General features: G+C 38.7%; 1 protein-coding gene across 1 annotated transcript; it reads left to right on the top strand.

Annotated features, from left to right (window-relative positions):
- Window positions 1-1,599: 1,599 nt before the first annotated feature.
- On the top strand, window positions 1,600-2,398 carry LOC104086025 (uncharacterized). Its single transcript, XM_009590160.4, has one exon. The coding sequence runs from the start codon at window positions 1,646-1,648 to the stop codon at window positions 2,186-2,188; it is 543 nt and encodes a 180-aa protein (XP_009588455.1). The 5' UTR covers window positions 1,600-1,645; the 3' UTR covers window positions 2,189-2,398.
- Window positions 2,399-13,713: the final 11,315 nt, after the last annotated feature.

Genomic DNA, 13,713 nt, shown 5'->3' with positions numbered 1-13,713 from the left:
ATTCCAACTTTCGCCATTTCAAGCCAAAATCAACTACGAACTTTCAAATAAATATACGGACGCACTCCTAAGTCTAAAATTACCATACAAAGCTATTGGAACCATCGAAATTCTATTTCGGAGTCGTTTGCTCAAAAGTCAACTCTCCGGTCAACTCTTTTCTTTTAAACTTCTTAAATAAGAGTTGTTCTTCCAATTTGATCTCGAACCATCCAAAAACCAAACTCGATCACACTCGCAAGTCATAATACACATTAGATAGCTGCTCGGGACCTTAAGTCATTGAATGAGACATAAATTCTTAAAATGATAAGTCGGGTCGTTACAAATATGTGTAAGACATGAAAGAAGATTAAAACAAGAAAGAGAATAAATAATTCAAGAGAAACAAGAGAGGGAGAAATTGTTTCAGAGAAAACCCATATGGAGAACTGAAGAAAAAGGGTTAAAAATGAAGAAGGTAAAAAACAAAGAAGAAAGGTAAAAAAATAAGGAAGAATGGTCAAAAGGGAGGAAGAAAGATGGATATAGCTCAAATAAGGAGAATATTTATCAAAAACTAAATTTAAAAGAGGGTTAGACTAATTAGCCATTATTTTCTGTTAGGTGGGCTATTTTGATGGCTTTTTTCAGCTGTCACACGCTCCTAATCGAGTATTTACACACGTTATGCCAGGTCAGCGATGAGTGGGTTTTAATACGAAGGGCAATATAGTTCAGGGGACTTTTGGAGACATCAAATAGTTTAAGTAGGAAACTGACAAAAATGTGATAGTTTAAGGGGAGTTTTTAGGGTATTAACTCTATTGAATAGGGCACTATAGGTTAGACAATTTTCTTAGGGGGAAGTGCACAGTTAGCCACTAATTAGAGATGTCTTTACTCTTTAGCCACTGTTTAAAAGGTATTTACTCTTTGGCCGGTGCTTAATAAATTATTACCCGCCTGGACGAAAATACCTCTGTGCTAAACATGAGTGTTGTGTAAATATTAAGGACATGATGTCCTTAACTTCATGAATACTGTGTAAATATTAAGGACAAAGTGTCATGTATTTTGCACCTTCCGTTGTTAAATTTTAGGACATCATGTCCATAACTTCATATGTACAGTGTAAATATTAAGGACATGACGTCCTTAACTTCATGTGTGCAGTGTAAATGTTAAGTACATAATGTCCTTAACTTGTATTTACACCTTCTGTTGTTAAACTTTAGGACCTCGTGTCCTTAACTTCATATGTGCAGTTTAAATGTTAAGGATATGGTGTCCTTAATTAACTTCATGTGTGGAGTGTAAATGTTAAGGACATAGTGTCATTAACTTTATGAGTATTGTGTAAATATTAAGGACATTGTGTCCTTAACTTCATGAATGTTGTGTAAATATTAAGGGCATGACGTACTTAACTTCATGTGTGTAATGTAAATGTTAAGGATACCATGTCCTTAATATTTACACAGCACTCATGACGAAAGGATAACAACGTCTTTTCGTATTAATTTTAATAGAGTGGTGACTATTTTTGCTCAATATTAAAAATACGGGATAAAAACTAAATACCATATTAAAAAATGGCTATCCCACACAATTTCTACTCATTCATATATAAGTGGATTTCCTAAATTTTCAGTTCTAGAAAATTATGAACGCCCAATTGAATTCCACACCGAGTTTCATCCAAGAAAACGGCAGCGGAAGTGATTCCGACACGAACGCTGACGATTCGCCGGAATATTACCAGTCAATCTCTTCCACCGCTGATGACGACGATGCACAGATCTCCGATCAGCGTCCAAATCCTGTTCAAAGCTCCGATGATGAAGAGCCCGACGAATCTAATCATTTTCATCGACTCCCCAACGGTTATGCGCGTTGTGAAGAGAACGGAATATCATCACTGGATCTGAGCGACGGGGAAGAAGATGAATGTAAAAGTGAGGTTGAAGAAGAGGAGGAGGGAATAAGAGCGGCGTCTGATAATGCTGTGCAGAGAGCGCTCAGAGAGGACGAGAGCCGCCGCAATGCTCCGTTGACGGCGGAGAATGCAACGAGAGTGATGGAAGCGATGCGTAGGGTTTCTTTTGGTGGAGTGGCTCCTAATTGGACCAGTGAAGTACCTGAGGATCAGTGGATCGTACATCTACGAAGATTGAGAGAACCACCAGCTAATGCCTCCACGAACTGAAACTTTGAATCTGCCATTAATTGTTAATTGCCTCAACTTAATTTACGGATTTAATCTTTTTGCTATAGCGGCTGATCTACGTGTGCTAGTTATTGTCGTTAATTTGATTCGACTTTGTGTTTTCCACCACTTGCTCATCCTTTTGCTAGTGTAACTATGCCGACGATTTTCTCAATTTATCTTTAGTGTAAGTTACTGCTTTCGAGGAAACCTTCTAAGCTAGTCGAACTCTCTCATTCACTAAGAATGTTACCCGATAAAACAAGATCTTTGGTTGATCAATGGAAAACCTTTAGTGGTAGCTTTCTAGCACTTCCTTTATACCTTTAATTATTAAACTATTAGCTCGGGTTCTTGCTTGATGAGGGATGCGCGTTGGAAAGCTAAGTCAGCGCGCCAGACTTTCCCAAAAACAAAAAAAACCGTGATATGCTCAAGCTGTGGTTGCCATAACCTTTAAATATGTTTTCAACTCCTCATGGTTCTGGTGTGCCAGCGGCGGAACCACTTTTATTCGCTCATTCGTCAAAAAATTATACTTGTATAAATAGATAATTCTTTTATTATATATATATATATTATATGTTAAATTTCATTGACTTCTTTTTTTATTTACTTCTTTGCATTTTGGCTTGAAAATCCTGATTCCACCGCTTGCTAGAACTAGCACCTTCTAATTTCTTGCATCACTCATGGATTATAGTATTTTTTTTTTTTTTAAACTTAAAATTATATTCAACCAAGTATATCAATATGTACAATTTGACTCATTTGTACTCGTGAGCTAATTCTCAAAGTAATCAGACTACTCAAAACTAAAACAGACTACTGCAGATTACTTCTATATAGGGTAACTATTCAGACCAGCTAGGTGACTTTGCCATCCATACAACTTTTGACCATAAATATGATCTCTCTAACCAGTTGGCAGCCTTCTCTTTTCTGATTTCTGAATCTCCTAGAATTCCTTTCAGCCCAAATTTGGTAAACAACAGCTGCAAACAGAAAGCCAAGGATACCTGCTCTTAGTCTAGAACTGTTAGTCTTCACAGCTGCCCAGCTCACCTCTTCCTCCCAACATTTGATCTGCCTTTTCTCTCCTACCCATTCCAGTAGAGTATTCCATATAGCCTTTGAATTGCAGCAGTCAAAGAACAGATGTGCAAATGTTTCCACTGCATTAGTATTGCATAGTGCACAGTCCTGCACTACTTGTATGCCCCATTAGTGTAATGTGTCCAAATGTTGATAAACTTTTGTGAACAGCCAACCATAAGATAAAGTGATGCCTAGGCAGAGGCGGACCCATGAATTTAATGCGACGGGGGACAATATTATGTCTAATCAGTGCCCCCTAAAGGCTTTTAGCATTAAGGGTGCCAAGTGATTTAAATTAACCATTTTCAAGGTATATACATATACATATACAAAATTTTTTCCGAAGTTTACTGGGTCCGGTGACCCCTCAACATAAGCCATAGGTCCGCCTCTGTGTCTAGGTAGTATAACTTTGGTCAAGACCAAGCTTCTCCATGCAACCTTTTGGAACTGAGGAGTGAGAACTGGTAGGCCTTCTTTATGCTGAATTTTCCTTTAGAATTATAGTGTTGTTAAAAGTGGAATGTGGAAGTTACTTAAACGAATTACTACTATCACCTCTTCAGAGCTTCTGATGGTTCCACACTGAAGAAAACAGATGATAAAACAGTATCCTTCATAAAAGATTATGCGGTCATAGCAACAGAGAGATCCCAAACAAAAAGAAATTAACGATGCAGTTTAATGTGAAGTTTAGTTCGTTCTCGAGTTAATTAACATGCACTCCAGTGTCACCTAAGACATTGAGTTGGAGACAGGATACAACAGTTCTGGAATTAGGGACACATAGCACCTGATTTCTACTTCATATCATATGTACAGTTTAAATAAATCGTCAGGCTATAACTACTATAAATTTTCGCTCTGTGAACTAATGTTACTCAAATGATCTTCTTTTAACAAAATATACATACAAATAATTGAATTTGTGACAATTGGCACATGTGGTATCCGTCTAAATGTCCAATACCATCACACCTGTGTCAATGTAATTAAGATACCAGTTCGGCCTCAATATGTCACGTATCAGTATGCATGTTCAAGTTCTTAGTTAAATTCTCTTACACAAATTACAAGTTCTATTCTTTTCTTTTGAACAGTATACTCTTAGTTTTCAATTGTAATCCCTCTTCAACTGGAGAGCACAGAACTATTACTGCAGCAGCTGCTACAGAACCAGGCAAAATCCACTAGCCAAAATTATGAATGGAATCCCCTAATTTAACTTCTAGTAGAAAGTTTATAGCAAGGCAAGCATTCAGAACCTCAGGCAGAAGTAGCAATGCAATTGTCGTAGCTTAGTTTTTCTATATTGTAAGGGTGTAAGGAATACTCTAATCCATTTCATCTGATCTACTTCATGTTTCACCATTCACCATGCCTGCATAAAATCTTTTGAAGATTTATTTAGTTGCTAGTTTTCCTCATTAGGATAGATAGATGTCAATAGGGGTGTACATGGACCGGATTGGTTCGGTTTTTATCAAAACCAAACCAAACCAACTATATCGGGTTTTTCGGGTTTTTTGTTACTTAAATATTGTTTCAATCTTACTTTAAAAGTTTTGATAAGTAAATATATGTTTAGTAAAAATATAAAAAATTGACAAATATATGATCTATTAAAATATTCTTATGGGAGAATTTTCTTAGTAACACATAATAGTTATTTTTTTAGTCGTCTGACAATAATTTTTCGTTGATGTACACTTTCAAGGTGAACCGAATTTAGTAATTAAACATAAAAATCAATATGATACCTAAATAATAACAATCACTTCACATTCAAAAAACATATAAGAATTTAATAGATCTTAATATATGATATAAATATGGAAGAACAAAGAGATTGAAGCATTTCATTAACACTTGAAGAGAAAATAATCATACAACCCATTATTTAAGGTTAATAAATATGGAACACTTCATATACTATTAAATATTATATCCCGCAAGATAATCCCAAATATTTCTAGATATTTTTTAAAGAAAATTCTATATAAAATCTTAATAGTATATATAAAAATTATATATTTATATGTCGGTTTGGTTCGGTTTTTTTTACTCAATACCAAACCAAATCAAACCAAACCTAGTAGGGTTTTTTAATCGGTTTGGTTTGACTTTTCGGTTTGGTGCAGTTTTCCGGTTCGGTTTGTACACACTATAACTAATACATCCATCACCTTTGCTTCCACTTTCCGGTCAATTCATGGAGTTAATAATTACTTTTTTCTAATACAGAAGTATACAATAAAGCATCTCCAAGAAATGAAAGACCAAGATCTTTAGCACCTAACATTCCCAATCCCAATGTCAGCTACGGTATCTCATTACCCTCAGTAACATCCCCTTATTTCAAGCTAGGAGTAGTACAATCTCAGTTCCCCCATATCCTACCCGTTCTGCATCAAATGACCCTAAGTTCACTGCATGCTACAAAAAATTCTTAATTCTTGATGCCTTGTAAAGTATTTACATGTAATTAGTATAGAATAAAAAGTTGATGAAAGCAATAACAGCAGTTGAGTTTTTGTTGCCCGATGTGATACAGATATAGCTATTGAAAAAGGGATGCAATAGAGTGAGGTTGGCAAATAATTACAACTGCAGGTCTGAAGTTATCATGATCTGAACTTCTCAGATGTTGGACTTGTTTCACAATAAGCATGTTGTCATGGCAAAAGGAGATATATATATTTCGTTCTATCCCAGTAGCTTTCTACTAGGAATCAAATCACTGCAAAGTTCTAAAGAAGTCAAAGACCATGTCCAATAATTAAGCAAGTCCAGTACTCATAAGTTGCTTCGTATAGCAATGTATACCATGCTCTCCAACTTCTAAGAAACATAGAAAGAAGAATAAAGCGCCACGCAAAGGAGAAACAATCACTGACAAAAAGCAAAAAAACAAAAACACTTGCATGTAGCCCAGTTATGATTCTTACATGCTGTTGAGCCTACCTAATGTTGCAGTGCGTGCACCACCTCCACATCTTTACATGACTCCCTTCATTTCATTTCATTTTATGCCACGGTGTTGCCTGGATACAAAGTGTAAGATGTTACTTTGACTTATACATTATAATGAAAGAGAATTATTGAAGTAGTGGTCGAAATGAAAACAAACATCACATCAGACTTGCAATCTGAATAGCTTAATGAATTTAAATTCATCAAAGTTGCAAACATTTTGGAATGTTCCAAAATGGAAAACGTATCGTATAGATTGGAACAAAGGGAGTAGAGAATAACTAGGAAATGTCATAGGACTCAAATAATACTCCATACACTTAATTTCAAAATATCGTGCGTGGAAACTACTAAGAGCATAAACATCCCAACAAAGAGTCCCCTCTTTGTTGCTTCATATACGCTCTGGGCCCGGTGCGGAGCCAGGAATTTCAGTAAAGGGGCTCAAAATATAAAGAAATAAACTGACGAAGAAGTTAAGGGGATTCAACATCTAATACATATACATAAAAAATAATTTTGACCTAGTATATATAGCGTAATTTGTCGGCAAAGGGGGTTCGGATCCCATCCGCCCCCGGCTCTGCCAATGGCTCTAGCTGCCCTTTCCTCCTGTCATAGCCTTAAAAGTTATAAGAGTGTTATAGAACCTCATGTGCACACCACAAACCCTGAGCTGAGTTTGACAAACAAACTCAAGTACCATGCCAATAATTTTCATCGTTAAAATCTTTAGGGATCATTTATCCAATAACCTCGTGCATATTGGAAATCCTGTTTGTGAACATGTTATTGAATAACTCCTGGGTCATATCCCACCAAAAAGAAGATTATTAACACATGAAACATATAGGCAAATAGGAAATAAAGAAAGATATACTTTCTCACCCGAGTCATGCAAAAAGTCACAAAAATCCCTCCAATTCTAAGAACATCAAAGCATCATTTGCTAAAAGTTACTTATTACTCAAAAATGAAAAAATCAGCTGCAGAAAAGTTTGAAGCAGCTGGAATTTCATAGAATTATCTAAGCTAGAAGCTTTTGGACATAGGTTAGCTCTATAAACACACAAAAGCCTGACTCTTGCAGGAAAAGAAAGCTATTACATACTTATAAATAACAAAGCTCTTACTATATACATGCAAGGTAAGAAGTACAATATCTGCAGAAGCCTACAGATGCATAAATCAGATGCAGTTGAATTTTAAGGCAAAATTATGAAGCTTCAAAGCTAATTAGGCAATAGTGCATTTTCATTGGCTCCTAATTTGCCCTCTTGCGGATCTCTGCCTGCTTGGGTCTTGGCTTTGAGCACGTAGTCCTCGATCTTGAGTAATTGTACCTTGGCCTTTTTGTTGTAGTAGCGTTCTACTTGCTGTTTCTATGCGACCATTCTTATGTATGTCATATCTCATCGCTCTCGACCTCATCGAGGACTTGTCTCCTGTTCTCGTCATAGATGGTGCCTCTTTCATTGGAGTACCTTAGGTTGGGTTCTCCGTCTTCGACTGGTATGACCGCTTCCGTTTCATAGACTAGCTAGAGAGGTGTTTCTCCTGTGCTCATTTTTGGGGTTGTTCTGTGCGCCCATAATACTTCTGGGAGTACTTCTGGCCACAGTCCCTTGGCCTCCTCGAGTTTCTTCTTCATGATGTTTAAGATAGATTTGTTGGAGGACTCTTGTCACGCTCCGACCTCGGGGAGCGCGACCGGTGCTCAACCGAGATAACCCGGCCAAGCAAGCCTGCTAGATTTTCTTCTACCAAACTCATCCATAAATAAAGAGAAGGTAAACTTCATTAATTAACACCAAGAGGGTTCATGAACAACACTAATTCCGTCACCATTTGTTACTTCATTTATAAAGTCTCAAAATACATACACTTTCATAGTTGAAGTGGAATATGTAATACACATACGATATTACTATCTTGACCTTCCCAATACCAATACACAACCTACACCATGTCTACGGAGCCTATAACGGGTACAAAAGAGTACTAGGATAGTGCCGGCAACAAGGCCCCAGCTATACCTCAAAACACAATGCATGAGAAACAAAAGATACATGACTCCGATATGAAGTGGGACTCACCAAGAGAGTTGAGAGAAGGATACACTGTTATCACTGATCGATGCCGCCTGCTATGGAACCACCTGCATCCATTAAAAAATGTAGTGCCCCCGGCAAAAGGGACGTGAGTACATGTGAAATAGTACTCGTATGTAAGGTATACATAACAACATATGAAAATACGGTAACTCAAATAAAAGGCAAATAAATTACATCAAGAAACTATGAAATGACCCATAGCATCACATGTCAAGTCTTATTATACTTACATCATTCTGAACTTCTTTTAGGATCAAACGTGCCCTATGAACTATGCGTGGGATACAAAATATAATGTAAAAGTACACAAACAAGGGCAATGGAAGTGGCACCTATTGTTCGTGTTGCCTATGCGTCTTACCAGACTGTCCATAGGTTCACATATTATATTATACACATATGCGTTTCATAGATCGTCCATAGGGTTTCATTCATATTACACACGTATGCGTTTCATAGACCGTCCATAGGGATTCATTCATATTATACACCTATGCGTTTCATATACCGTCCATAGGGATTTATTCATATTATACACTTATGCGTTTCATAGACTGTCCATAGGAATTCATTCATATTATACATCTATGTGTTTCATAAACCGTCCATAGGGATTCATTCATCTTATACACCTATGTGTTTCATAGACCGTCCATAGGGATTCATATATTATACCATCATGCACACGACCCTATTTACACTCAAGCGATATGATTAACATTACCGTTAAGGTCGTAAGTTCCCAGATCATTGGAATGCTTCATGTTCGTGCTCATCATGGAGAAACACAACTTATTACATTAACACATGCATGGCAAATCACTAAGTAGATTTCAATGGTGCATGGATCCAATTTTCTTTTCTTAAGGTTCATCATCATTTAGCATAGGACGTCTGTTTTCGACCTCATTATATACCTCCTTATCATCTTAAGGTCACTAGCTAAGTTCATGATTCTCGGTGACTTAACATCGAAGTCATTTACATTCATTATTTCAGAAGCATACAACTATAGTTAAAACCGTTGGAACATACAATGCCTCATGATTCTCATTTTGGCAAGCAGCCACAGTTTATGTTCATACTATCACTTACTTGTACTAGCCATGGGTGATCATAGGACATTAATGACATATTATATAAAGGAGTCAAAATTCATCACATAATCTTTCACACATTCTTTCATTTCATTGGCACTATTGGCCACAAATGTAATTCTCATTCTTGGCACGATGGCCACATTTCTACATCTCATACTCGCTTCTTTCACTTTCAAACATTATCACGGATCATCATCAACAAAGCATTTCTATTCAAGACTTTAAGTCCATATGTGAACAAATAAGAATGTTAAGCATATTGAGTTTTCTTACACAATTTGGCATAATAGCTTTCATTTGGATCATGACTTGAAGTTATAACAATTAGATATGCAACCCATGCTTCAAGCACATTTTCAAATAGCACATAACATAACAAGAATATTTAGAATTCATATTGAGCATATATCTTTTGGATACAAGGCTTATTCAAAATAATCATTTTGTAATGAGCAACACGGGACTTACAAGAATATCGTGGGGTTCAATACTAAGAGAAGAGTTTAGCCAACATACCTTGTTTGAGCTTTCCTTAAGTTCCTACAGCATTCCGAAAATCCTAGCAATCCCAATCTATTTTGAGACATAACATAATTGTACACAAATTAAGAAGATATTCATGGTTTCAGCTTATTTGAGCATTTTATCAAACACTAGGTGTGCAAATTTGACCACAAGGTTCTTCTACAAGATTTCCTTTACTCCACAACCCATTCAATACCAAGAGTTTACTCATATTAGCTCAATCACCTTCCCACCATCCTTATATTTACATGCATGCATAAATAAGAACTCTCATACCCAAGAATCACACTCCCAATTTTTCATCTTCTGCCCAAACTCGAAATTGAAAACTAGGGTTAGAACCTTACCTCTTGGGTAAAGATCTTGTGAGATTTCCTTGTTGAATTCTCTAAGTCTTGAGCAAGGATTGATGAACAATTAGCCTAGGGTTTCCTCCTCTCTCTCTCTCTCTAGAACACTCTCACTTCTCTCTAAAATATCAAATTTTTGCCTTCAAAACGAGCCCCAAGGGCTTTTAATCAAAATAGGGTCAGGTTATAAAAATAAGAAAAATAAATTCCTGACACAGATCTGCGGCCACATATGCGACCACATAATGCTTCTGCGGTCCGCAAAATAGATTGCATAATGGCCCTCCGGAACTAGGTACTTCTGCCTCACTCTGCGACCAGCATACGGTCCGCAGACCTATTATGCAGTCGCATAATGCGCTGCAGAACTTCCCTTCGAAAATTTTTATGATGGGCCCGCGATGGGTTATGCGGCCCGCAAAATGATTATGCGGCCGCATAATGGACCGCATAATGGTCCAAAACTTTTGCCCAAATTTTTGCTTCAGTCTGCGGCAGATCTGCGGTCCGCAGATCAGTTCTGCGACCCTATAATGGACCGCAGAAAATGCCCTGCACTTTCAAAAAAAATTTCTTCAACTCTCTAATGCTCTGTTCAATCCAAAAAGTCTGAACCGCGACTCGCAAGCTCGCCGCGAAGAATCTCTATAATCATCAATACATAAGTCCACTTTGGCACCATGAAACCCCGGATTTTAGGTAAACTTTTACAGGGCCTTACAACTCTGCATGTCCGTTGCCGGCTAGGTGGTAAGGAGTTGAAAGTATCCTTTTGATGTGCCATTTTTCGAGAAACTCTATGGTTTTTCTTCCAATGAATTGGGGCCCGTTGTCGCAACTTATTTCTTTAGGTATGTTGAATCGACAGATGATATTTTTTCATATGAAGGTGATTACCTCCTACTCGCGAACTTGGCGGAATGTGCCTGCTTCCACCTATTTAGAGAAATAGTTAGTTAAGACTAAAAGGAATCTTACATTAACTTGTCCTGGCGGAAGCGGTCCCACGATATCCATTCCGCATTTAATAAATAGCCATAGAGAGGTGACAGAGTGGAGGTGTTCGCCTGCTTGGTGTATTATTGGGGTAGATTTTTGACACTGCTCGCATTTCTTCATGAATTCCAGGGCGTCTTTCTTCATGGTGGGCCAATAATATTCAGCCCGTATGAGACATTTGATAAGTGCTCGATTGCCGGAATGACTGCCGCAACGGCCTTCATGGACTTCCTCAAGAATACTTTGGGTTTGATTTGGGCCCAAACATTTTGCTGGGGGGTCGTCGTACGTCCTCTTGTACAAGTCGCAGTGAAGAAGGCTGAGCGGCTTGCGTTCTCGGCTTTTTGGCTTCCTTTTTGTCGTTTGGGAGGGTACCATCCTGCAAATAGTTGATAATACAATTGCGATAGTCCCAAGTTAAGTTTATAGATTTTACCTCGATGTGGTCTAACGCCGAGCTGAGGAGATGTACCACGCTATTATCCCTAGGAGTTATGCTTTTTGTGGTGGTGGCTAGTTTAACGAGGCCATCCGCTTCGACGTTCTGAGCTCGTGGAATATGGTCGAGCTGGCATTCGTCAAAATTGGCTCGTGGAATCTGGTCAAGCAGTGTCTGTTACTTCTGCAATCTCTACTCTTTGATTTGGAAAGCACTAGTGACTTGGTTGACGACGAGCTGAGAATAACAGTGTAGTTTTAAAAACCTCGCCCCGTATTCGAGTGCTACTCTTAATCCTGCAATTACGGCCTCATACTCGGCCTCGTTGTTAGTCATATCTGGACATCTTATAGATTGGCGGACGACTTCACCAGTGGGAACCTCGAGTATGAGTCTCAGTCCGGACCCGCAGGCGTTAGACGCGCCATCGATTTATAGGACCCAGAGGTCCTGTGTTCGGTGAGAAGCTTGGGTGGCTTATTTCTCAGCCTCAGGCATCACTTTGGCGCTAAAGTCCGCAACAAAATCGGCGAGCACTTGAGATTTTATTGCTGTGCGAGGCTGATAAGTGATGTCGTGCTCACTTAATTCAATTTCCCACTTGCCCAGCCTCCCCGACAACTCGAGTTTGTGCAATATGCTTTTTAAAGGAAATATGGTGACGACCGAGATTGGGTGGCATTGGAAGTATGGACTAAGCTTTCGTGAAGCTAAGACCAGGGCCAGGGCCAGTTTCTCGAGGTGAGGATACCTTGTCTCGGCGTCGACAAGTGTTTTATTGATATAGTAAAATTAGAGATTGCATACCTTTGTCTTCTCGGACTAGGACTGCACTTACTACTACTTCTGAAACAACGAGGTAAACGAGAAGTCTCTCCCCGGGCTCGGGCTTTGAGAGTAAATGTGGCGATGACAAGGTATTCCTTGAGCTCTCTCAACGCTTGTACATATTCAGGCATCCACTCGAGGCTGTTATCCTTTTTGAGTATGTTGAAAAATATGTGACGCCTATCAGATGACCGCGAGATGAATCTGGACAGGGCGACAATTCGACCCATCAGTCTCTGGACTTGCTTTTTAGTGGGTAGATATTCTGATATTCTGTCGATGGCCTTAATCTGATCTGGGTTGACCTCGATTCCTCGCTGCAATACTAGGAAAACACCGATCGCGCATTTCTCGGGGTTCAGTTGCATCTCATATTTTCTTAATATGTCGAATGCTTCTTGTAAGTGATCGATGTGATTCTTGGCCCTTACAGATTTGACCAACATGTCATCGATGTATACCTCCATGGTTTTGCCGAGTTGAGTTTTGAACATTCTCATGACCAGCCTGTGATAGATAGCCCCCACGTTCTTTAAGCCAAATGACATGACCATGTAGCAGTACGTTCCCGTGTGAGTGATGAACATAGTTTTCTCTTGGTCATTTTCTTCCATGAGTATTTGATTGTAGCCTGAGTAGGCATCTAGAAAACTTAGCAACTCATATCTTGTTGTCGCGTCGATGAGTTGGTCGATGTGTGGTAATGGGAATGAATCCTTTGGGCATGCCTTATTCAGGTCGGTGAAGTCCACGCACATCCTCCATTTCCCGTTCTTCTTTTTGACCATTACTATATTGGCGATCCACTTAGGGTATTTCGACTCCTTGATAGAGCTGTTGGCCAATAACTTTTCTACTTATTCGTGGATGGCCTCGTTGATTGCGGGGTTAAACTTTCGTCGGACCTGCCTTACTAGGGGGTGGTAGGGGTCGACGTTTAGCTTGTGCATGGCTATCTCCTTGGGGATGCTTGGCATATTTGCATTGCTAAAGACAAACAAATACGCGTTAGTTATTAAGAATTGACTAAATTTACCTGGGTCTTGGAGTTTGCAGCCGATGTAGGCTTTTTTGCTGGGATCGCTGAGATCTAGCTGGA

This window comes from Nicotiana tomentosiformis, chromosome 6, assembly GCF_000390325.3.
Source record: "Nicotiana tomentosiformis chromosome 6, ASM39032v3, whole genome shotgun sequence".
Lineage (NCBI taxonomy): Eukaryota > Viridiplantae > Streptophyta > Magnoliopsida > Solanales > Solanaceae > Nicotiana > Nicotiana tomentosiformis.
This window is presented reverse-complemented; position numbering and strand designations above follow the sequence as displayed.

Bases quoted from the DNA above. Each gene is read 5' to 3' on its own strand.
- LOC104086025 (XM_009590160.4), top strand. From the start codon at position 1,646: ATGAACGCCCAATTGAATTCCACACCGAGTTTCATCCAAGAAAACGGC.